This window comes from Columba livia, chromosome 18 (genome assembly GCF_036013475.1).
Source record: "Columba livia isolate bColLiv1 breed racing homer chromosome 18, bColLiv1.pat.W.v2, whole genome shotgun sequence".
NCBI lineage: Eukaryota > Metazoa > Chordata > Aves > Columbiformes > Columbidae > Columba > Columba livia.
In genome coordinates this window covers 6753738-6779857 of record NC_088619.1, presented here as the reverse complement: position 1 = coordinate 6779857, position 26120 = coordinate 6753738, and the positions used below count along the sequence as shown (strand labels likewise).

At 47.0% G+C, this 26120-nt stretch overlaps 1 protein-coding gene across 13 annotated transcripts in view; it reads left to right on the top strand.

Moving 5' to 3' along the window:
- Positions 1-26120, top strand: part of TNRC6C (trinucleotide repeat containing adaptor 6C) — a 309563-nt gene that overhangs the window by 108925 nt on the left and 174518 nt on the right. For all 13 annotated transcript variants that reach the window (XM_065034685.1, XM_065034694.1, XM_065034687.1 and 10 more), the window contains one exon: positions 4131-4192. In XM_065034685.1, coding sequence (XP_064890757.1) covers positions 4131-4192 — 62 coding nt within the window. The remainder of the gene's footprint in view (positions 1-4130; positions 4193-26120) is intronic.

Below are 26120 nucleotides of genomic sequence, written 5' to 3'. Positions count from 1 at the left end.
GGAGAATCTTGAGTCTTACCTTAGAAATAGATGGCTTAAAAGTGCAACTGAAACTTCTTGGGAATGGCTTGGGGTTTATCTGTGTGAGATAGGAATCAGCAGGATGCGTTGGTGTAGCAGAACCTGACACTTCATTTCTCTTCGCTATTAGATTTGGCAGCATGTGCGTGGTCTGGATAAGTCCCCAAGGGACTTCAAATCCAGAGATGAACCATGGGGCACTGGTGTGACAGGGATGGAGAGCTGGGGCTCTGCGGTACCAAAGTTTCCTCTCCTGAACTGGAAAATGACTTTGGTTTCTGAGGGCTCCTGTTAGTCTGGAGCAAGAGCTGAGTGAGCTGCTGTTGCAGGTGGAAGCAGCCAAGATTAGAGAGAGGAAAAAGAAATTTAAAAAGATAAAGCACCTCATCTATGGTCCCTGCTAATGGTCATTGTTAGTAAAAGCCTTCCTAGGACAGATAATAAGGTAGATATCAAACTGCCTGTCATACCCCTACATCAGCACACGATCTCCTCCTGCCTCTGCTCTCGTCCTGCTTTGTATTATCTAATAAATTTTCTCTATCCATGTCTGATGTGACTTCAAAATGTGTATTATCTCAGCGGAGTCAGAGACCCTAACAGGACACATGGAAAATCTCTGCTCTACAGCGAGTCAGATGGTCTGATATCTTTTTTTTCCAGACCTTTGACAGAAATATGGTAAACATGCAATTACTTGAATTTTTCCATAAATTTTGCATTTGAGGTGGATTTACATGCTTGTGATATTTTCCAGACGTGAGTCCCAGCCCTGCAAAAGCAGGCAGTTTGAGAATGGCTGCAGATGGGCAAGAAATGATATAATCTATTAGAGATTTCCTTCATTATCCCTCTAATCAAGGCTTCTATCAGTCTCCTTTGATGCACTGCTGGAAAAAAAAAAGATCTTCAAGTAAACTGATGCTGGAGATAATTAATTAACTTGCTATCCTCCTGCCTTACAGACAGAGACAGTATCAGAAAGAAGAAGTGTCCTTTGCAATTACTGATCTGCGGTTTTCCATTCTAGTGCTGACAGCCTGTAGGACATGAAGTGGAAAAGCATTTTACCAAACTTTCAGGCTTTGACCATCAATTCTTTCACTTGAGAATATTTTCTCCTGCTTGTATTTCTCATGCTGTTGGATAACAATCTTGATGGTGAAAAATGGATTTAATACTTGAACAGTTATAGTCGTATGTAGTCTAGCTCGATAATATTATCTTCCTTATGCTTTCCTTACAGCAAACACCCTCAGCTCTGTGATCCTCAGATTATTGCATGTGAAATCCACCTTTATTAGGACAGAACAGAAAACTGAGTGTAAGAACTGGGTCAGTGGAGTAATATTGATGATGCAGGTTGCTATAGGCATTCCCAAAATTTTTCCTAGGGGCTAGTCTGTAGATGCGGGCATGATTTCCATCCTGGGAACCTAGCTTTTTCATGTGAAATTCTCTTTCCAAATATCTGCACTATCTCAGGTCCTGTAATGACATAGTTTCCCTTTCTAATGACCTAAAGGATAAGATTTAAATTTCTCTGTCATCTCAGACCAAACCTGGAGTAGCAGGAGGAGGTTTGCAGCCCAGTTAACCAAACTCAGATGATTTCTCCTTTTATCAAGTGCGTTTCTGTCTCTTTGAGTCCTTGAAATAACATTTCTAATTCTTAACGAGTATCTGTATTTAAATTTCCCATGTTTGGTACTGCTTGAGCAGCTGGATGGAGAGGGCACAGCTGAGCAGGCAGACTGACAGAGCTTTAGACACGGTGCTGCTCGACACAGCGCAGAGCTGATCCAAACCAGCATCAGCAAAACACGGATAACAGCTCCTTTTCCAAAGGAAATCTCCCCAGAAATACCAGGGAAGGCACATAATATAGGCAAGACTCAGTTTAGAAGGTTTTCTAGCAAAATCAGGGGTTTAGCTCATTGTCAGTGGCCAGCAGCATGTACATGAAGGGTGGATTTATGACAGTTTCTTCAGTTTGGCTCAGGTTTGGTCACCAACAGCTTGTATGTAAATCAATTAATACTTGTAGGAGTTATTAAAGACTAAAGAAGCCAGGGATGGTATTGCTAAAGCAGCAGAAACTTGTGCTTTTCTTTCTGGGAAAAGGCTGTTGTGATGAAGCAGCCAGGCAGCACTAGCCTTCCCATGTAAACCCTTACAAAAAGGAAGACCAAGAAGTGCCAAAACACACCACAATGTGTTGCTTATTCATGTTTTTAAATGCATCTCCTCCTCTTCCATGTGCTGGAAATGCAAGCCCCTGGGGAGGGAGCACAGCCCTGCAGACAGTAAATAACATGGCATGTATTGTAGTGCTTCGCTTCCAACGCTGAGGGGTCTTCTCTCATCCTTCAGAGTGGATGAAAAACTTGTCCACCCAGGCCTTTATCTTGTTTTTTTTTCAAAATGATTACTAAATGCATGCTTTTGTGAATTCTGTGGCTCTAGTTGGCTCCTGATGAGGCCAGGACAAGGGTGAACCCCCCAACAGACAAGCCGTGCTGGCAGGACCTGCAGACACCTCGTGTGGGGTTATTTCTGGGTGGAAAAAGTGGAGTTCCTGGAAACCACACTGTCAGGGGAGGCAACTGCTTTTTGGTTAAAGCGGTCACCTCCAGAAAATCAGAAAACCACCTCCTTCTTAACTGTTTTTCTGGGAAAATAGGGAATGTTTTCAACTTTGGGGCATCTGCTTGCCACGTTTCACAGTTTGAAATTGCCAGTTATAAAAGGAACTCTCTTGCAGACTGTAAATCCTTGTCTTGGCCTAGAAGTACTGAAAAGCTCCTAATGAATGTCCTTTCTCACACACTCCTTGTACACAGAACTCTCTTTAAAAAAAAAAATAAATAAAAAAAATCTGCTAATTAATTTTAAGCCTCTTTGTGGCAAAGCCTAAGAACCGGATTTACCAAGAGACCAGGGGGTCCATCTGGTGCAAAAATCTCACTGCCATGCCAAGGTATTTGTTTCATGGAGGGTTTTAGACCTAGATATTTCCCATTGGCAACCGTGCCAGTTGTACTGGCACATTTCTCCATGTGTTGAGGGGATGGTGAAAAGGATCCTCAGCCAGAAGCTGGAGTGGCTTTCCCTGGCCCTCTCCCACGCCTGCATGGTGGCTTCTTCTTCCCACACGATCACTCCAAAATAATGGCATCAAATCTGATAGTAGTGCAAGGTTTTAGAAGTGGGAGCCCAATGAACTTCTTCCAAGTTTTGTTGTCCAGGTTCCCTAGAAACTCCTTTACATAAAGACAGATGCAGCATTGCTTTATACCTCCATAAATTCTTCTAAGCATGTCTGTGCTGTACACACCTTCACTATAAATCTCTGAAGTTTGGAGGACTTACAAGCAGGATCCTGATGTCTTTGCCCTTCTCCAGCCAAACCAGGTTTGGCCAGAAAATGCAGAAGCTCGGTAACAAAACCCATAGTTTTTTACGCTGCAACAAGTTCAGACATCAGAAGTTTGTGGTGACGGAGGATATGGGTGCAGGTCACTCTGCTCCAAAAGCAAAAGCACTTATTTTTCAAACTAAGGAAAATTCAGCCAAGCACAGAACTGCAAGGCTTGTCCGTGGCAGCGTGCAGGGGCACACAAATGTGCTTTTTGCATCTCTTTTGCAAAAGCTGTTCTGTGTCCTTCATCATCTTGATCACCCTTCCTCACACAGTTTCTAATTCTAATATATCCTTTTCAAGGAGCACATTATATCCATGTTAATGCAAATTTACTAGAATTTCCCAAAAGATTTGCATTGACTTTGGGTTGGAGAGAGACAGGGAACGCAACAGTGCCAACAAGGAGACCTACTCATTTTAACTGAATCAGTTTCTCTGTCCTAATTAGCAACACACTTGCTCATGAAGGGCGAAGAGTTTGATGAATGGAAAAATAAAATGAACTGGGTATAGAGAATTATGTAAGTCTTTAAGTGTGTATTGCATGCAATGGAGAGTAATTAAACACAATGAAAGTAAACACGAAGCATTTTGCATCTTTTTTCCCCATGTAGGAGCGTCCCATCCTTTCTAATCAAACTGCTGTTTGGCAAGCATTTGTTCTTTGTCTTCTTCTCTCTTTCAGCAGAGGACCAATCATCAGATAAGCCTTTTCCAGAAAACAGCCTTTGAAGGAGCCAAAAACAGGTAGGGATTTCACTCCAGACAATATCCGTGAACAATATTTGCTTGTATGTTTGATGACGAGCTGTGCAAACATGCAAGACCTGATCAGGAGGAGACAGGCTGGGATGGTCATTACTCAGCCAAAAACCAAGTCTATAGGAGCACTGAAATTGTTAAAAAGTCAAGACATGCTGCTAAAATTCAACTGATTATGCAATGTTTTATTTGAATTTGTAATTCCTCTCTCACTCTCTTTCCTTGGTTAGTGGTCAAGTCTAACTTTACCTCGAAGCTCAGTCCTGTGAGACACAGCTTGTGGCTGATTGCATCTGGTGAAGTAGAAAGGGACTTGTGCTGCGATCTTGCTTTTAATCTTTGTGCATAAACTAGGGAAAATTAAGGCTGTGTGGGCGATGCATCTGGTGATTGCTTGACCATAACATGGTGACAAGTGAACCCCACACTAAACAGTGCTGTGTGGGGAGAAAGGGCCTCATGGCTCTGTTGGCCAACCGTACCCAGGTGAGCTGAGGACAACTCTTGGGCAAAGCCATGTCAGTTCACAGTACACATGGAAATGGGCTAAAAAGACCAGAGTCATTGGTTGCCTGGATTTCAGAGCTGGTTAAAACTTCACTGCCTGAGCTTTTCTTTAGGGAACAAAATTATGAGAACAAAAATAATTCAGATCCCGGACTTGCTTAATGCAGATGCTAACTTGCTCTACCCATACTCCAAGTCATGTAGTCATGCAAACATGCTTTGGGCGATGCTGAGCTAATCAGTAGGGTTAAAGACAGAGTATTTTAGCTTCAGTTAGGTGCCAGGTTATCATATCCTTGTTTCTTCGGGATGTGGGAAAAACAAGCACACATCTGCCTGCACAATGCTGTGTGAGCAGTCCTGGGGTGACGGGTGATCGGTGGATCTGCAGAGCAAACGAGGCTGCAGGTCCATCCAGAGGAGTGCAGCTGGAGAACAACAACTTGCTCCTTCCCCTCAGCATCGTGAGTCGTATTTCTCTGCGTTTTGAGTCAGAAACCTTGCTGTGCTGGATTGGGTTGCTGTGCTGGATTTTCATGTCTATGTATTACTGAAGACACCATCCTGTGTTTCATTAGCTTGTTCAGTAACTTGCCATCAGCACAGGCAGAAGGTGACTCCTGTCAGTGAGATGTTCCTATAGGTGCCTGTCACTGGCTGGAGAGCAGACTGGTGTCTGATGTGTTTGCATTCACACGTCTGTGCCATTGCCTTGCAGATTTAGTGGTAGACGCAATTGTCACTTGATAAAACTGAAAGAAATGCAGGTTCCTTGTTCTTAATATTACCCCAGGAGCTTTGTGCTTCTGAGCACCCTGTTGGTGACAGGAGCAGATATTGGGGTGTCAGAGCTGAAGCCTGGGGAGCAGTGCAGACTTTTCTGAAGGGCTGGGTGGCACAAGGACACTTGCACAGACACTGCCATTTTGGGGTGTGTTTTACAGCATTTAAGTGTTGTTATCCAGGCAAACTTGACAACAGGTCACTTGAGGGCAGCCGTCCGCAGGGACAGCCAGATTGCCTTGGCTGTCTTTAAAGGGTTTATCCCAAGAGGCAGCTGTCCTGTTTGAAATCCATCCAACAGCCAGGTAGGATCCAATATTCCCCTGCTGCACCCAGGCTCTCACCAGCTCTGAAATGTTTGTATCGACTGTTGGGGATGTCGCTGGTTTTTGGACAGATTGGTGCTCAGCTCTGCTTGGTGTCCCCTCATCTCCTTCCCCATCCAGGCAGGAGCCAGGAGCAGGGGGTGAATCTCCAGATTCCCTTCCAGGAGGGAGTGCTGAGCTCTCGAGAGCTCTTCCTCCTGTAACGGATTAGAATATGCTGAACTATGAAGACTTGTCTTAATTAATGCTTTAAATAAGGTTACAGCAAGAGCTGGGGAAATAATCGATAGTGAATCATCTACTCGGCAAATTCAGCTCCTTTCTGCACGTGAGTTATCTGTAAACAGCTTGCAGTTTTCTCCATTCATTCATTATTTAGAATTATTTCCCAAATATTTCCTTCAAATTGCTTTTGGTCTGCAGCTTGTTTGCAAGCAGCATGTTGAGAGTGCCTGATACTTGCTAGTCAAGCTGTGATCATTAGTTTTCGGTGGGACGAGCAGGTTATGTGGCCTCGTGCTGGGTCCCTGAGTACAGCAGCCCAGCTCTTATCATCCTCTGTAATGAATTCAGAATAGCTTTGGGCAAACACTCCCGGCTCCTCATGCAGCATCCCTGTCTGCTGCCAACAGCCTCATTAGTTAAACCCTTCGCTAGGAGACTCGTCAGGGCGTAAAGGCTGCAGCACATGTTCGGACTCTATCTCTTATGGGTTTTTCCTGAACCAGCCCTCATTTGCTCTGTTGACTTTACCAGTGGCAGGAGCTTCAAAATAATCAAGTCTTACTGTTCGCTTGTGTTTCATGATAACAAGTCTGCTCAGGTCACCAGTGAGACAGCGGTGGAGATGCCAGAGGCCGCCTGGCACCCGTTCAGCAGCCCAGCTTTGCCCTTACAGCCCTGGTTAGACCTTACTGGTGTCCAGGTCTGCAGTGGACTGGTCCACACAGCCAAAGACCAACCCACATTTACACCTGTCAGAGTGTCCAAAGAGGCTGTGACCCTGGAAGAAAATCATCAGCAATTCCAGGGCTCTTGCCATGTCCCTGGCTTGCAATATGCCTTCCTCTGTTACAATCACCGCACCATCGCAGCTCCGAAAAGACTCTGGCAGTTTTGATGATTAAAAGGATTTCTGCTTGATAAGAACTGGAGTGAAACTCATTTCAGGTAGGAGCCAAACAGCTGCTGGATGGTACACAGTTTCATTTACTGCTGACACGAACTGGATTGTTTTAAGCAGAGGACATAAATAGGCTCTGACATAAATCAAAGAAAACACCAGCTGCGGGTCAGCTGCGCTCTGGGGATTTGCTTCTGGGTATCTGCTAAGAAACCAGACAGGAGGAGCCTGCTGCTCTCCCAGATCGCTCGGGCAGGGCTTCTCTGGGTGGCAGTAGGAAGGACTGTCCTGTGCTGAGGGATTTGGACAGGTCCCTTCCCCTTCCAGCACGGTTATAGCCCCCCATAAAGCAAGATCTTAGGCTGCAAAAGATGAGCTCTGGCAATTGGACTGAGGTATCTCCTGGCAGCATCACGCTGGGAAGCAGCCGCTCAGCCCTCTTCTCTGGGAGGGAATGACAGCCTGGATTGCCTGATAACTGAATTGAGGGGAAATTGTCCCGTGGGAAATACTTGTCACTGTCCCTGGGGTTGCTGCTGGGAAGCGTCCTTCATCCCTCCATGGTGGAGATGCCACTTGCCCCTTTCCACAGCCAGGGCCAATGACTTTCTGGGGCCGGGCATCACCTCTGCTGCCGATGGCAATGCGGAGAATTTGGGGAGGTAACAAAGAGGTTTTCACTGTGTAGAGTGACATAGTCCAGAGGTAGATAGAGATTATTCCAGCTATATTTTCTCTGGAAGAAAGACAGAAGGAGGAGAAAGGAGTGCTGCCTAAAAATGAACAAATCCTGACCTCAGTGAAAAGGTGAGCCCAGCACAAAAAGCCATCGAGCACCCAAATGGTGCCACCTGCTATCCGAGAAGCATCCCCACAACCAGCAACAGTGTCCTGGGGCTGCAAACCCAGTCTGCTGGGTGCAGCGAACACTCCTGGCTTGCTACCTCAGTCCCTTCGCAACTGAGACTTGGGCAAAACAGAAGCAGTCCCTCGACCAGTCCCTTCCCTGCTCCAGGTCCCAGCAGCTGTGCTTCACCACCCTGGTGCTGTACGAGCAGGGGGAGAGGGTTGGGTGTTGTGGTTGTTTTTTCTTTTTTTCTCCTTAAGTCAAAATCAATAATGATGACAGAGTTATAAGGTGAGCGATGGGAAAGGAGAAGAAAGCGCCCGGTGTCAAATTTGATGCAGGAGGCAGTTAGAGGAACCTATTACTAGTTCTGTTGCCTTAGGGTATGTTGGTGGGTACATAGGAGAGTGTAATGTCAGCGAAACGGGAGAGCAGTCTCTTTCCCCTTGAACCCTTATCATTAATGTGGAAGGCATACATTGTCAGCTATTAGTCTGGAGGGGAGGGAGAATAGCATGCGAGATGTCTTAGTTTGGAAATGGAGTCTGACTCATTGTCGTCTGGTGTGTGAAGGATGGAGGGTTATTGTAACTGTTGTTGTTGTTGCTGTGATTATTATATGAGTATTATAGCTTTTGGGAGAAGATGGGGCTCTGAGGGCTCTGCCGCCTGTCACTACAGCTTTTGATGAGTAAAGACTGAAAAGCACAATGTGGTGAATGCTCTGGGTGATTTGAGCCTGATTTCAAAGTGTGATGGTGGAGTCAATGACAGGGATGCTCTGTGCGACCAGGGAGAGCGCAGGTCCATGTCCACACCCAGCATTCACACTGAGCGCTGCCGAGGGGACACGGGTTGTTGTGGGAGCGTCTTTGAAAGACAAACTAAATAAAAACTTAAGAAAGCGGTCTTAACCATTCCTGCTGCTGCTGTAACCATTGGTGGAGAATGAGGAGTTGCACCCTGTGACATAGGGAAGATCTGCAGGCAGATTGGGGTCTGAAGTTTGCACGGCTCCCTCCCTGGCAATGAGCCTGAGGACAGCATCAGTCCAGCTGCTTTGCACCTCAGCAGACACCAAATATTTTGTGCAACCTCAGGTGAACTCGTTTTCAAGAAGGCCAGTGACGGTGGTTCCTGCGGACACAGGTAGCAAGTTGCCCTCCTGCACCTCAGCTCTTCATCTCTGAATTACCCACTTGATAGAGTTTCCCTCATTTAGGAAATGTAAATAATTCCTTGGGCTCCGTTAATCCCAAGATTACATGGGTAATTCCTGTTTGCATTAATGGGAGGATCTCTCTCGAATTCTCTGCATGTGAATGAGCATCACACGGGCTCGTGTGCCCAGCCCAAGCGAACCGCTGGCGCAGCCGCCTCCCCTCCTCCAGCACCGGCTGCCTTCAGCGGAGGATCTGAAAGGAAACACAAAATTAGATCTTTTGCCTCAGGACGTTCATTTTTTTGGAGGCACATTGCAAATGATGTCTATTATTAACTCCAGCCTTTAGTCCCTTCCTTCTCTGTCTGGCTTTGCCATTGCAGCTTTCAGAATCATCTCACAGGTGCTGCTGCAGCAGCGTGGAGAGATGACAAACGTGGTTCTGCTCCATGAGGTGTGAGATAAATGGGTTATGAGCAAGTAAGGCAAATCCATCCCCTTTGTGCCTTTACATGCCAAAGTGGCACATACAGACCCCTCAAAAATCCCAGATTTTGTGTTCCTGGGATGCCCATCCAGGGATGCTGCATTGCCCCAAGCCTTTTGTTCCCACACCCTGTCTGGATGGGAGAAGACAAGCGTAAAGGTGGCTGTGGCTCCCCCGAGCCCATCTGCAGCTCCCCTTGGGCAACAATCTAGAAGTCAAGGGAAACACCAAAGGCATTGGCAACACCAGGGTCACCCAGCAGCGACGAGGGCAGAGCATCAAACTCATCTGGCTGCATCACGCCTCCTTGTGATTCGTGACTGAATCTCCCGCTGTTTCCTCACAGGGGAAAATAATTAATTAAGCCAATTAATGAAGATAAATTGGAGTAGCAGCTTTGGAAAAAATACCATCGGTCACCAGCGAGCTGTTCCCCGGGGCGGGCTGTAGAGGCAGCGGTCTCCTGGCGGTGCTGTGACAGGACCCAGCACTGCTCACCGTCCATCGCCGCGGCATTGAGAGGTGCCACGGGCTGGGAAAGTCACCCCAGCCTTCTGTCTGTGGCTGTGGCCAGGAGCTGCTAGGGTAGGGATGCTGTTGTCTTAGGAGCTGGGCATGTTTAAGGTAATAACAAAACAGAAGAGGAAAAAAGAAAACTAAAAATCCCTAAAATCCCCCAAAACTGTCACACATCAGCTGAGCACCGAGTCAGGCTGGGCGATGCTGCCGAGGTGGTGTCAGACCTCCGGCCTCGGGGGCTGTCTCTCAGCTCCTTCATTAGGAAGGAAAAAAGATGCTCAAGAGCCTTTGCTTCCCACAGTGAATTTTATTTCAAAGCTCTTGCAAATCAGGGTAAAAAGGGTATGAGTTTCACTTTTGTGTGTGGGTTGCTGACTGAAAAAACAATACAATTTGGGGAATGATTTGGTAGTTGTAGAGAGTGAGAATCTAGTTTGACTTGGAGAAAAATGGGGATGTTCTTGGGGCTGGGATGGGAGAAAGGTAGAAGAGCCAGAAAAACCTTTATGCTGCTGTGAAGGCTGTATGCCATCAGTATCTGCTGAAAAAAAGAGAAAGGCTGTTAGCTGAGCAGCAAGATTGGTTTTCTTGTTTTATTCTAAAAACATTGGGCTGATATTTTTTTCATTAGAGTAAACCTTTCTGTAGCCGGTAAATGAATTCCGAGAAGTGAGAGGAACCCCAGGATCAGGGACTTTACTTCATTTAGGATTGTGTGCAGCTAATATTCTGGTTAAATAAATACATTTTACTAATTGGATTACTCAGACAGTGTAATATACTGCTGGATTTCCAACACGATGCTAATAAATTGTGTGAAGAACTTAATCATGTTAGCTTCCAAAAAGCTTGTAAGAGATGAAATTAAAAAGTAAGTAGAAGTTGACATCTATTGCATTTCACAGCGCCTTCATTTTCCTCATCCTTCTTAGAGTTCTTCTTACCGTAGCGTGGCTGATGTGGATTTTTTTCTCTTTAATCTGCCTGTGATTAGGGAGGACACAGTGTTAGAATAGGTGCTGTGGGATGGTGGCACCCAGCTCGTGTTTTTCACTGCTTCTTATGCTGAAACAGTGGACCAGGCTGCCCAGGGGAGTTGTGGAGTCTCCTTCTGTGCAGACATTCCAACCCGCCTGGACACCTTCCTGTGTAACCTCATCTGGGCGTTCCTGCTCCATGGGGGGATTGCACTGGATGAGCTTTCCAGGTCCCTTCCAATCCCTGACATTCTGTGATTCTGTGGTTCCTGTCATGGTAGATGGGGTGAGACCTTGATGTTGTCTTCTGGAGGTGAAGGTGCTGGGGTTTATCTTCTTGGTTGTATGTAGAGGGAAATGAGACTCCTGAAAGTTGGACAGGCTGATGCTAAGGATGCAGAGCAAGCCTGTGATGGGGTCTGGCCCTGGGGTGCCACAGGCTGGATACCTGACCCAGCACATCCCACAGGTCGATGCCATGAGGTGTTTGACAGCAGCGCAGGATGGGGGCTGCTGTGCATCCCGGTTCCTCCGCATCAGCAAAATGATGGAGCAGGCAACGCTGCCACCATAATTCATCATTACCAAAACACCGCTTCCTTCACACCGCCGCTCAATTCACCTGCATGCTTCCACCAGACAGAGAAAATGGAAGAAATCCTTTTCTTTCTTTTTTTTTTTTTTTTTCTTTCTTTTGATAGAAATACACGGTGAGCAAATGGCTCTCCCTCTCCAGAAATCGGTGACAAATGGTCTGTTAAAAACAGATAACTTGTAGCCCCATCAATAGAAGAACACCATGGGTTATATAGAGAGCTTGAGATGTATTATTTAAACTGCAGCCAGCTGTCAATAGGGTCTGCTCTTTACTGAGAAATAAACGCCAGGCAAAGGCAGTTTTGTGGCTTGAGCCAAGGGGCTGGGGAACCTGCTAATTGATGAAGTCTGTTCTGAGTCTCTGGCAAGAAGGACGGCCCACTTGCCTGTTCCACAGGTCAGATGCAGTGCTCTAACACCCACGGTGTTACCTGGGGTAAGGATGTTCCTCCTAACTCAGCTTATATCCCAGTTCAATCCCTCTGCTGCGCACAGACCTGTCACTGCCTCCCTGTGCAGCACAAGGTTTGCTGGGCTATCAGTTCACATGGATGCGATACCAGCACTTTTGTATGATGGAAATTAATTTGTCTGTGTGTTTGGAAATAGCTCACCAAGATGATACTCCAGCACTAGCAGCTAAAGGGTTAAAGTACCCCTTCCCCTGCTCACAAGCTGCCTGTTTGGACTCCCCTAAATTTTTCAGATGTATTTGATGCATCAAATGGTGATAATTGTTGTATCAAAGGGGCATGTGGGGGAATAATTTGCCTTTCTGAAGTGCTGCAAGATCTCCAGATGAAACGCTTGGCTGCTATGATTGGCACTAAAAAGAAGGAATTGCCAATTCTTGTTACAGAGTTGGCTCCCCATGAAGGTTTAGATATGTGTCTTGGTAACCAGGAATCATGCCCCCATGCCTCCAGTGAGACCCCTGGTTTTTAGGACGATGCACAAGATGTCAGTGAAGGCAGACTCGAAACTGGTGATCTCCACGGAGACAGCGATTCTCACGTGAAGGCAGGAGCCAGCATACAAACCTACTCCTGTTCCCAGCTGCATTTTGGGGAGCCAAACCCAAAACACCCAGATAAAGCAAAGTTTCTGGGAGCAGTAGGGACCCAGAAATCCAAAAAGCCAGGTCCAGCCCGGCATTAGTGATCAATGCTTACGATCTCTGAGCCCTTGGCTGAGCAGCACTGAACACAGAGCAACAAAATCTGCACCGCTGTGCTCCCCCTCTCTCCCTCCCATTAATATCTGTTCCTGATCAAAGTTTCCTTATTTTTTTTAATTCCCCATTTGAAAGAAGTATTGTCTGCATGAGGCCTCACCCTGCATTTATTTATATTTTCGCTCACAGCGGGATTTAAAAACAACAAACCAGCCCCTGCAATGGCAGCAGCTTCCCCATAACCTGAACCTCATTGAAATACTAATAACTGGGTTTTGATGCAGCTTTGTGGGTATTAATGCAAATGTTTTTCTGACTCTCCAGGTTTAATAGCAAAAGCTTATACAACTCTAATTAGCATAACAAAATTCAGTGATGAGGAGTAAAATGCTTGTCTTGTTTGATGTTTCCTGGTAATTAGTAAGAATAGTGATTTATGCAGCTTGCTGGTTCTCAGCTCACAAAAGATGGCAGAGAGCACTCTCAGCAGTTAACTCCAGGTTTGTGGGGAGGCTGTAGCTGATGGGAAGTACAAGTGTCACTGTGTGCCCTGAGACCCAGACGTGCTCAGGCAGCGTGTGTTACCGTACACCCCAGCACAGCGGGTTTCCCCGCACACGCTCATGCGTGTTGGTCCATGCAGAGGTGTATGGCTGGGTGTTGTGTGGGCAAACCTGCTCTCACCAAGTCCTAAATGGCCTTTTGGTTTGGGATGGGCAGCAATCGTGCGAAACCAGAGCATGGCTTTTGATTTAGAGATCAGACCTGTGTGTGTTTGAGACGCTATTTTTTTCCTTCTGCATTCAGCTGGGAAGGTTTCCTTCTCTTCTTGCAAATATTGGAGACAGGGAGCCCCTGAAGCAGGTTTTCTGGAGGGGATGGACATTTCCACCGCTCTGTGCCCTCTCAGAGCCAGCCCTCGCAAGGTGAGAAGGCAAAGCCGCTGTTGCACAGCTCGTGTTTGCTCACCCTGGCAGCAGCGTGTGGCATTCATCCCAAAAGGAACCTTTTCTCCATGCCTTGGGCTCACTGTTTGACCCGAGGCTTTGTAAAACACGGTGACATGACTTGTGTGCTCTGTTTTGGGCCAGGAGGAGTTAAAGATCAAAAGAAAAGAGGCTGTTGCTGGCGTGACAGACACTGGCATTTCCCAGCTTGCAGCCCTGTCCGCTTAGCCTCCGTTTGCAGACACAGGGCTCTGTATCGCCTTTAATATTTCTCCTTGTCTATGAACTCTCCTCCTTGGGTCCGTGGGGAACAGCAGGCTCTGCCCAGCCCAAAGCCCCCTTCATCCCCCCTTTGCACAAGAGGGGAAGGATTAAAAGCCGTTGCTGCCTTCCCCATCCCTGCTGTGCTCCATCACCTGCCCCAGCAGAGCTGGTGGGGACAGTCCATGCTGTGAACCTCTGGGGAACACTCTCAACAGTCCCTCTCCTCGCCTGTGCCATTAAATGTGTGATGAGTTATGGTCTTCCTGTCAGGCCGGGCACGTGAGACCCCTGCATTAGGCACAGGCTGTTATCTTTGTCTCCTGCTAGCTCTTGTCCGATCCCCCAGCACCGTCCTCTCCTTACAAAAGCTTTCATTGTATTAACAGCTGCAAAGTAAACCATCCAGGGCAGTAAATTTCGAACTAGTAAAAAAAGAGAAACCCTCCTTTTATGTGGTATGTAGTTGGCTTTATGGAGGGCAGCGCTGAAGGCGCTTATTGAGATAAACATTGCAGCTGAGTTTTTAAAAAGACTAAATAATGTGGGCCATTTGTGGGGATGTAAGATGACAAAATTAGGAGGGAAGTTAAACTACCTTGCTCCTGAGCATCAGATGAATCTCTGTGGCAATCTGGGAGCAATCTCTGCTTGTGCTGCAGCTCCCTGGGCAGGGACATGGCCAGCACAGCAGAGCTGCTGTGTTTCTTAAGTACCAGAGCTTGGATGCAGCAGCAGACATGTCGGTAGCCTGATCCAATACAGCAAATCCTTTGTTTCCTTGCTAAGAAAGCTAATTTTGCAAATCAAAAGACTGAATGATATATAAGCTGTGAGTGCCTTTACTCTGTGGCGCTCCTGGGAGAGAGAAATTGTCATCTGAGGAATAGGACAGAGACAACCAGGGCTGCTCGATTGTATTTGCTCCTTCCCTCCACCCTCCCGGCATTTCTGAAATGGCTCCTACCACGAGACACCCTGAGACAAGATGCATTCATTCATATTAATAACATTTGAGTATTTGCATGGGTAAGGTGGCTCAGAGAGAGGCATTCATGATGAGAAGAATAATTTGGTCCAGCCAGTCTTTGCAAACCACTCTGGGGAAAAGCTTTCCCACCCCGAGTACAGCGGGAAGCTTTCGCTGCGCTGTTCGCAGAGGAGAGCACGAGCTGATCTGACAAGCTGTGAATGCCGGTGTGGAAATGCGAAGGTGTGCAGGGTCTGAGCTGGTGGCAGAGGTCGGGTTGGGTTTTGATCTGACATGACTCACCCAGTGCCCGGAGCTCTCTCTTTCACAGCCTTTGGAAGGGATTTGTGTGCTTTAAATACAGATCCTGAAAAGTGAATGTCTGTGGACCCACTGAATATTTTTTCCAGGCTGTCTCCAAGGCAGTCATCCTCACAAGGGGAGGAGGAAGGGCAGACACTCAACTCTTCTCTTTAATGACTGATGACACTGGAACAGGCTCCCCAGGGAGGTGCCACAGTCCCAACCTGACAGTGTTCAAGAAGAGACTGGACAATGTCCTCAGACACATGGTGTGAATTTTGGGGTTGTCCCATGCAGGGACAGGAGCTGGACTCGATGGTCCTTATGGGTCCCTTCCAACTGAGAACATTCTATGATCCTTGAGCGGGATGAGATTTCTCTGCAGATGGCAGGTTGCAGAGACAAGCCCCACTTGTGTGTCTAGACCCACTGGTGGGACCTACCTGTGGGCAGAGGCTGCCAAAGGGGCTCCCCAGGGAGACTCCAGAGAGCGGGTTTGCAGGTAGCTGTGTTTCCAGCACGGAGCCAGCACCAGCTCCAGCACAAGGTAACAAGGAGAAGAGCCCCAGAGGGTGCAGCTGTAAAACGTTTCCATCCCTTTCTGCTCAGAGAGGCGTGCAGGCTTCCCGCAGCCTGCGTGTGCGTGGATGTGAGTGATATAAATGTAAAACTGGCCTTCTCAGGTTCTGAAGAGCACAGTTTGCAGCTGGAGATGGATCACCAATCTTCCAGGGAATTGTGCTCTACAAGGTTAAGCATGTTTGCAGAAGAAATATGGATAATGCTCTTATCATGTATGACCTTTACTATATGTGTAACATTGTCAGTGACAAAAATGCCATTTTTTAAATGGTTTTCACACTATGTTATCCAGCCATTAATCATGATGTATGTGAGCGACTCTATATTGTTTCTCTGAAATTGCAGCATTAGATTATTTTCCATCCCGGCTGCTCACATGAATCGTACCCCCTGTTACCATGAGCAAGGTTCCTATTTTCCATGCCTAATGTCATTCTGGCCCTACATTTACCCAGAGGACTAGAGAGAAACTTCCAAGGCACAAAGATGCAGCTGTCCTCTCCTTCCTCAGCAGACAATTTGTGTATATGTGCGTATAAATGGTGCACTTACTTTAAGATGTCTCTCTAATCCGGGAGTTGATAAATGACTCTTTCAGACACCTCTGCTGATGTTGCATTTTTAATCTAGACAAACTGTAGCTTTGGCTCTGTTCTGTGTCTCCCTGTCTCCCTGCTACTGCCATCTCCGCTCTTTGCGGGTTAATGTTTCGTCTTGCCTGCTATAATTTGGGAGCTTTTACTTCCAAAGTGTATTTTGATTTACAGAAGGTAAAAAGCAGTTGGCAGTTTGGTGTTTACCCTTTTTGTGTCATTTTCTTTTTTTCTTTGAGATTTCAGGTGTGAGTGCTGTCTCCCACTATACATAACTAATGTTTATCTTCACTGCCTGAGGAAAGATGCCACCCAAAAGGGACATCAAACAAAACCCCATAGCTCAAGCTATGGTTTTGGGGTCACTGTGTGACCCCCAGTTGAGGTCTAACTGCTCACTGCATTGCGGGCTGGCACCTAACACCTGCCAGTACAGGACTTGTGCAAAGATCAAAGGGAAAACAGAGCTTGCACGTAGCAACTGAATACCTAGTCATTATTTGTAGCCCTAACAAATAAGCCCTGTTTGTGCCTTTTTGCCCTTTATTGTCGGCACTAAAGCACCCACTCAAGAGCAGGGCTGGTTTTAGCAGAGTCACAGCTGTGACCATCCCCTTCCCAGCTTCAGTGTGTGGGTGTGCAATGGAACTGGGATGCATTGGAGTTGGGGTGCAGTGGAACGGGTGTACAATGGAATTGGGGTGCAATGGAGCTGGTGTACAATGGAATTGTGGTGTAGTGCAACTGGGGTGCAGTGGAATTGGGGTGCAATGGAGCTGGTGTGCAGCCCCATGCCTGCTCTGCACCCACAGTGCAGGGCATCGCCAGCAACTCCAGAGCAGCTGCACAAACCCAATGGTCCTGCTGGAAGATGGCATCACAGGCCACATAAACAAGGCTTTGGAGGTATCCCTTGTCTCTCAGTTGGAAAGGAGTTAGTGTTATCCATGGTGTCACCGTGGGCTGGTTGGGACCTGATCTCCCTTTGCTGCTGGAGTGGGAATGAATTGAATGAGCTGAAGGGAACTGAAGATTTACTGATGGAAACAATGCGGACATGCTCCATTCGTGTAGAGCTGTGTGCATCCATGGGAGAAGAGGGATTCTCAGTGTTTCATGTCTCCAAATGTAACTCATTAAGGTCTAATACTGTTCATTCTCATCAGCATCAAACAGGAGCGAGGCTGCTGAGATTGCTGGGCTCTGCAGCTGGAGTGGGGGAGCAGAGATTTCGTCTTTTGGGATGGAAATCATTTTAGAGTAGCCAGAAAGGTCTGTGTTTTTCTGGCCCATTGCTGATTTTGAGGGAGACCTCACTAGGCCTTTGACATCCTGAGTGACTTTGGGTAAAGTGCAGCTACCTGTGTCTCTGGGCTGGGTTATCTCTCCCTTCCTCCTGCTTGTGTGCAGACCTCTTTGCCTCAGAAACTTTCTGTCTTACATTCATATTTTACAGTCAGTACCATAGGGACTGGCTTCCTTTACACCACTTCCATAGGGTTCTGTAATCTCTTTACTTCGCTTTTTTGCACAGGTCTTCAATATTGCAGAGAGGCAGCAGGTCCCCAGGTGCAGGTCACTGGACCTTCTCCTGTCCCCACCACTTCGATCCCTCCTTCTGTCCCCATAGACACTCACAGGCTTTGCTGCTGTCCCCAGAAATCCCTGTTGCTCATCAATAATTTTCAGGTACCAAATGTAGTGCTTGTGGCTGTAACATCCCTTGTTCAATGGGATTTGTGGGCTGTGAGCTCTCACCTGTGTCTCAGGACGCTTTTGGGCACAGCTGAGTGCTGCACCCCTGGGACTGACACTGGGAAAGGTGACGGCTGGGCTCAGTCTGTAATGTCCCAAGACAGCCCTGTCCTCTGGAGCCCCCCTGTTCTGCCCTCCCTGTGCCCGAGCATGTCTCACCAGCCTCCCCTGCAACTGCAAGGGAGCATCTTGAGATGAATAAATTATTTGTGTGGGAGCAAATGCAAACCAAATTGCACATGCACACGAGATCAGGCATGTCTCTTGTCTCTGTGTCTCTGTTTCGCTGTATGCCTTTGTTTCAAACTCTTCTTTTTCTAATGAGATTCTCCATGCCTCGTGCACTGGACTTTGAGACCAATAATTCTGCAAGAGCTTCATATTTGTTAGTACCATCTAAAGAAGTAATGTGCCTTTCTGTTTGCCTGTCTCAAAACCATCTTAGACTAATCCCAGACCTTATTTTCTCAATTTACGCTGACTTACTTTTCTCTTCCCTCATTTTTTTACCTTAATAATAAGCTCTGTAGAATGGTTTGGCATCCTGACACGCATACCCAGTCCAGCTGCATGAGGGTACAAAGGATATTTTGGGGGTATGGACCTCCTGCCTGCCTCCCCTCTGCAAAGGGTTGATGTTGGAGGCATTACTCCATGTTCCACACCATGCTATGAGTCGAACTCTGCTAAGTAACTAAATAAAGATGTAATTTTAATGATGATTAAATTGAAGCACCTCATTAATTTCATGTGAGAGGTGGGGAAGTACACGGCAGCTCTTTCCCTAAATTCATTGTTTGTCTGGCCGCAAGACGTTCCCTCTCAACGTCTGGTTGAGTCTAATTTAAGTATGTAAATTTAATGGTTCAGTAAGTAAAATTGCCTTTATTGTTTGGAATGGTTTGCGCAGTAATTTACGAGCTAGCAAGGCTCATTTGATAGGAGTGTATGATGGAGTAGGTGACTAGAGTGAAGGACATGTTTATCTTAAGGATACAGGGAAAGAACGCAGATACGTAGCATCCATAATCAGGGAGGGACCTTGGGATAACAGTGTGTCCGGGAGACTCGGGCATGGGCTGGGACAAAGGAGCCCTGAGAGCTCAGTCCTTGGGACACTGAGCCACGATTTGGGACAGCATCACACTAAAGGAGGGGAGATTAAGGCTGGACATGAGAAAGAATGTTTTTTCAATGAAATACTGGCCCAGGTTGGCCAGAGAGGTGGTGGATGAACCATCCCTGGAGACATCCCAGGCCAGGCTGGACGGGGCTCTGAGCAACCTGAGCTGGTGAAGATGTCCCTGCTCATGGCAGGGGGGGCACTGGGGGAGCTGGGGAGGTCCCTTCCAACCCAAACTATTCTGTGATTTTGTGATCACTCACTCTGCATGGTCGTTGTCACTGGAGATCATCTGGCGCAGCTGCTCTGTGTGGGAACAATGTCACATCTATGCTCCAGAGAGAGATTTTTATCACCAAAACAAAGGCCAAGAGACCTTGCAGACTGCAAGGAAATTATTTCAACTGTGTTCAAGTCTTTTTTTTCCCTATGGGGCTGCTTGGGAAGTGTTTTGCTGGGATGCATGGTGGGGTTGGGAAGTCCCTGTTAGGAAATGAGAGGGTGGCTCTGTGTTTGAGGATGGTTTTCCCCAGCATCACAAGGAGCTCAGATCTTACCTGAAGCTGGATCCATGCTGAAGCCAGGTGAGATGTGGGTGGCCCTGGTGCCCTCTCTCAGCCATCCTGCCACTGCCGTGCATCGCTCTTCAAGGATCCTTCATGCCACAACCTGTTGGGACATGGCTAATAGAGAAGGGGCATGGCTCTATTGATCCGTTGTATCAGGAGAATTCTGTTCTAAGTTAGCATGAGTAGGCCTCAGTTAGCATGAGTTTGGTGTAGCATAGTGGAAAAGTACTGAGCGGTTGCTCTCTGGTTCAGCTGAGCGTTTAGATAAACAAGCTGGGGAATTATCTCTAGCAGGGTGAGAAGGTTGCATTCCAGAGAAACCACAAGAAGGTTGAGCTCATTATGTATACTATCCAATCAATAGAAGACGAGTAGGCATAATTATTGTATACTATCCAATTAATAGAAGACGAGTAGGCATAATTACTGTATACTATCCAATTAATAGGTGACGAGTATGCATAATTATTGTAAGTCTTATATAAATCAGTTTAGTGCATCAATAAAGTTGAGGTATGCTTATCACTCATATTGGGTCGACCGCATTCCTTCCTCCGTCCGCTCGGGTTTGGAACTCTGATGGAATTTTTCTCTCGGCAACAACCAGCTTGTTATTATAATGTTTCTTATTTAAAACTGCTTGTGCTGAGGAGCTTGAAGTGCTTTTCATCTTTAATTAAGCCTCACTGCACACTTGTGTTCTGGGAAGCGATTATCTCTAGTATCTTGTAGGCTGGTATGGGAGGTCTCAGGGTCACCCAGCTGGGCAGTGACGAGGTTGGAAAGAGGTCCAGGACACCCACCCCTCCTGACAGCATCCTTGCTATCGAACACCACTGCCCAAAGCTGTTGTTTGAACAGACAAATGAAGGCAGCAAACTCTAGTTTGCTTGACTATAGTCTGGCTTACACAACATCTATATAAGGCTTGTTGTAGTCATAGAAAAATAAAAATAAAATGGAATTGTTACAACAAGCAGCTGCTCTTCCTAAGAAAATGTGGAGTTACAAGGCTAGGTAGGAAAGCCTAATCCTTAGAAAGAACAGGGACTTAGCATTTAATTGAGGAGGGCTTCTTGTCATCATTATAGTTTATTATATATTATTTGTGTTTGAATCATTGGTTAAGAAATTTAAGATATACAAGGAGTATTTATGGTCCTGCTTTTCTATCAAAGGTGAGAAGCAAGAGGGCAAACACCACCTTGATGTGCTTTGGTACCTTTGTGGATGGCTCAGAGTACAAAAATTGCTACCAGGAAAGCTTTGCAGGTTGGAGCCATCCTTACTGCTCTGCCTGTACCCACCTAATCTATCTGTGCATGGACTCGGTTTCTGGAGCTGCCAAGATGTATTTAACCCTCTGGCTGCCGCCTTGCACCAAGAGACCATTAGCAAGCCGAGCAGCTGTTCCGTCCCTCTGTGCTGAGAGCGCAGCCATTCATTTTGCTAAGTAGACAGTGTGTAGTGAAGAGTGTGATGAGAATGGGCGATGTGGAAAAAGGGATAATTAAAAAAATGAAAGGGGAATCTACCCAATTGTGTGGACTGTTTTCAGGGGTTGTATTTCTCAGGCTATTGAGATCTCGTGGTCTTCTCTGCAGTGTGTCCTGCTGCTGGGCTGGGTGAGGGAAGGATGGGGCAGCTTCAGCCAAAGAAATGGGAAACTCCTTTTCTCCTCCTCTGTCTTCCCATGTTTGTTTGGCGAGCAGGACCTGATGACTGTGGTGCTGGTGTATAAAAGAAACAATGGACCTTTTTTTGTGGTTGTTTTCTATTGAACTCAGTTGCTGCTTTCCTCTTAGAGAATTTACAAACTGAATTTTGGAGATTGGTGCTTCCCATTCTCCTTCACCTAATGACCATCCACGGAAACCCCTAGAGCCAGTCAGTGTGAGCTGTGCTGCTGCAAGGATTTTCCTTTGCTGAAATGAATATCAGGCTAAACCGCAATACTTGTTTATTATTGTGGTTTTATTTGCTTCTAAGTCTAAGTCTGAGAACTCACACACCTGGGTTTTAAATGGCTGTTTATTCTTTGCAGTTATTTCCTGGGTTGCTTTCTGAGGTTTTGCAGAGCCCAGCTGGGAGATGCTGGTCCAGGCAGGGACCCCGCCTGCTTGTGCCTTATGGAAAAGAGCTTTTTGTGCAGTGGAAATACAGGGAAGAGGGCAGTATTGGTGTGGGGAAAGTACCACGTCCACTTTCTGGCATTAGGGATGCACATGTGCAATTAACATAGAAATCATCCAGGTTTATTCCCAACTGGGGACACCGGCACCCAGGCTATCCCAGGGGCAGTGGAGGGGTTTGCTGCTTCTGCTCAGATTGAGCTTTTCCTGTTGTTGTTGTGGCACGAGTGCTGCATTTCTCCTGCCAGCAGAGCTCCCCACTAGGCAGCCATGCAGATTCGCAGCCTATTGTCTCCAGCAGCGCTGCGGTGACAGGCAGCTGCCTGTTCCTCTGCCTCCACCATCCCGAGCGCCGGCAGCTGCTGTCTGAGCGGGATCCTCAGAAGGGCAAAGAAGAAAGTGCAGGCACTGAGGACTCTGCATACAGAGCCACTATCAAGGGCCTTGAGACCAATTAGACTATATTAATTACCTTTTGAGCTAGCCTGCAGCTTTTTGAAATTCCGGCATCGTCCCCACCGCGAACACCTTTTAGATCCTTCAAAGGGCCAGGGCTGCCGGGTACCCCGGGCAGGCTGAGATCTCTCGAGTTGCCCAATTATGTCTTTCAACACAGCTCGTCACCTCTAATCCTAAAGCCCAAATATGAGGGCACTGACCTTTTCAAGTCTTGGAAAGGTTGTTCAAATGAGGATGACAACCCAAAAGGCAAAAAAGAAAAAGAAAAAAGGAAACAGGAAACTTCATGTGACATGGAAATAATTCCTTGTGTCCATGTGAAGGGTTTTACTCTACCTTCATTTGCATAATTTATCAATTTAGAGATTAGCAAAATTGTGCAGTCTGCAAAGAGAGGCAAATTGGTGCATTATAAAGCTTTACAAAAGATCTGTCCTAACTGTGATAGGAGAGAGAATGAACTGCCACCCCTGGACAAAGCAGTTTAGTGCTAAAAAAATGATAATGTCAGTTTTCGCTCTGCCTAAAATTTCTATTTTGCACAATGAAATGGGGGAGATTTCTGCTGAAGTCTTGAAATGGTGGTAAATATTTTCAGGTTCTTTGTTTTAAACTGGTGGGAAGGGGGAGTTATGGATGTAGGAGGGGGTTAATCTTCTGGGGGGAGGCTGATGTTATTTATATCGCAGTATTAGGGTGCTGAGAGGGCTGGTAGTTCGGTTGGTTTTGATGGCGAGATATAAAAATTTAATGATGTAAAGCAGATATGCAAAGAAACAACAAATTATCTGCCTGAGTTGCGCTGCTTTTTCCTGGGCGAAACACAAATAAAGTAAGTGCATAAATGATAATGAACTAAAATGTCAATAATTGAAGATCTGAGTCACATGGCCAGGGAAACTTTTGTACTCATTATCCAAGTTTCGATCATGCAGCGTCTCTTCAGGAGCAGAGCAGCTTTAGCTATTTGAATCATTTCTCGATCATGCAAACATCCATTGAAATAAATTCATTTTTCTTCCGTGCTTTTCAGCTCTTTTCCATAGCCCTGGGATGTGACTGTCTTTATATTAATAGGAACTGCTGCCTGACAACCATTAAATGTGCATTTAAGCCTTTTGCATACCCTGAACATGCTATAGCTGTTCCATGTCATGACTGCTGACGAGCGGGGTCAGGCCCTTTCCTCAGTAGATATTGCTGAGCCTATTAGGCTCTAACGGGGTTAGAACAATTGATATTTACAGCCCTGCCGTGGCCAGCCAGATTTTCGCAGCCGGTGCAAGGGCCGGCAGCACGAGGGTCCGATATCAAGCTGAGCCACTGGCTGAAGAAGGTTCTTATCTCAGTTCCTGAAGGAAGGTGAAATTAGGGGTTGCTGGATGGATGGGACCGAGTGTTGCTGCTTTAAGATTTATTGCCAGCACCAACTTTTTAGACAAAATCTGTCGGAAATGCTGTTGTGGGAAGCTGAGTGCATGGTCTGTCAGGCTGGGCTCTGCTTGCTGCCTCTTTCCAGGATGCAAACGTGCCCTTTGCCTGGTTCTGTGCTCTGGTCCCACCTGAAATGTGGCACCTACTTGTGTCTTGGGCACTGGGATCTGTGAGTGATGAGTGCTACATCGGGGATCATTTGAACAATGTCCTCAGACACATGGAGTGGATTTTGGGGTTGTCCTGTACAGGGACAGGAGTTGGACTCAATGACCATTGTGGGTCCCTTCCAACTCAGGACATTCTATGATTCTATAATCTAGGGCTTTGATGGTGGTGTAATTATAACACAACCAGTGAATTTTGGTTGTCAAATGCTTTTGTGTAAGGCACAGAAGGAGCTCAGAAACTTGGTACACCCAGAAATGGTGCAACTAGAGACTGGCTAAAGCCAGTGGTTTGGAGTTGTCAGGTTGTGCTGCTTGTGCCATGCAGGTTACACCCCAGGGGTGGAACCCCCAAGGATCCCTGGAAGACGAAGCTTTGCACGTCCAGGTGCCATGGCAAAGACCTGGGGTGACACTTGGAAAAGTGATTAGTTGGATGTCCGTTGCTCGAATTCATAGTTGGTTGGGTTTTTTCCTCTGGCTTCAGGCAGGAGTGGAAAGCAGAGCAGAGCCTGACCTGGTTACATAAGAGAAAAATGTAAAAATAACCCACAAGTGTGAGACGGGGAAGTGCAGGAGGAGTGGACCCCTGTGACAGCTCCCAGAGCTATCCTGGCTCCAGCAGGGATGCTCATGCTCCTGCTCCACAGGTGGACCACTCTTACGGGGTGATTATTTCAGCCTACAGAAGCCTGTTGTTGCACTGAAACACTCAGAACAGAAAACAGAAGGGAACAGAGCAAGTAGAAAAGTGAAAGAGCCTCGCCGTGGCGAGTATTAAGAAATTATCTTCTGCTCTGAAATGGTTTTGGGCCAAGAAGATAAGGCAGAGAAGGGAGATGATAGACTTTGCTTGGAGCTGGGACATTGGAAGACTAAAGGGACAGCTCCACAGAGTGCGGACAGGTTTTTACATTTCGGTGTTATGATGAGACTCACAGGAGCACCAGATTGAGTAATTTCTGATCCATGCCTTGTATCGGCTGCTTTTCCATTTGTAGAGACGACTTAGGGAAAGAGATGAGAAAAATGAAGAAGGGACTTGCATTTCCTTTCACCTAGGGATGTCACAGCACTTTGCAGAGATGGGCAAGTACTGCCTGAGAGCTTGCAAACAGAGCAAATTAAGGAACCAGCAAGGTGTGAGGCATTTGTGTGCTTAGGAAAGAGAAACCAGAGGTCCTGAGCCCAAGGCTTCCTGATCCATGCAAATGAACAACAAAAAAATATAGAAGAAAACTGGATAAACCTCATTCTTTCAGCTAACGGCAGGTGAGCACTTTCCCAAGGTGGCTGCTCTCCTCTTTATTCCACTCACTTTAGCATTCACGGTGCACAAGCAGCCGGCTCGCTCCCTCCCGGCAGGATATAAATGTCAGTCAAGACAAGGAAAGTCCGAATCCCCCATGTCACAGCGTGACAAGGAGGCCTGGATGGTGGTTAAGCGAAGAGAGTAAAGGCTGATTTAGCACTCTCCATGTCAAAAAGACTTTGAACGGGCGAGTAGGTGTCAGCGCAAGGTGACTGAGCAACAACCTCAGGCATCCTTGGGGTGCACTTGCTGCTACAGCACGAGCTGTTTGTGTGCAAATCGCCTGCTGGAAGTGCCAGCGATCCGACCGAGTGGCTCGTCTTGCTGCTACCTTTTCTGTTTTTTTCCTTTATATTTTTAAAAACAGATGTATTTTGGAGTTGTGGGCAAGGTGGAGAGGGGAAGTTAAGAAAAAGCACCCAAACCAAACCATGCAAGAAGCTGCCTGAGGCAGACAGATGTGCAGGAGCTCATGGCCCAAATGCCGCTGGGGAGGGGTCTGGGTTGGTTTTGTGCCCCTCGGGGTTCCCTACAGAGAGGAGCCCCGATTTCAGCCTCACCCTCCTTCCAGCCGCCCGTTGTTATTTTGGCTGGTGGTGCAGCACCGTGCCATGTCCCCATGCCTGGTGCCAGCTGGGCTGGTGGCTCTCGAGGGGATGAACCCCCATCAGCATGGGTGGATGTTCAGCCCAGGGCACCCACAGCCGCCTGCAGCCGCCTCCCCACCCAGGGCATTGCCCGCCGGGCAGCGCTGCTGCCCCAGCTGCCGGCACCGCCTGCTTTTGTCTCGCTGCCAGCACGGGG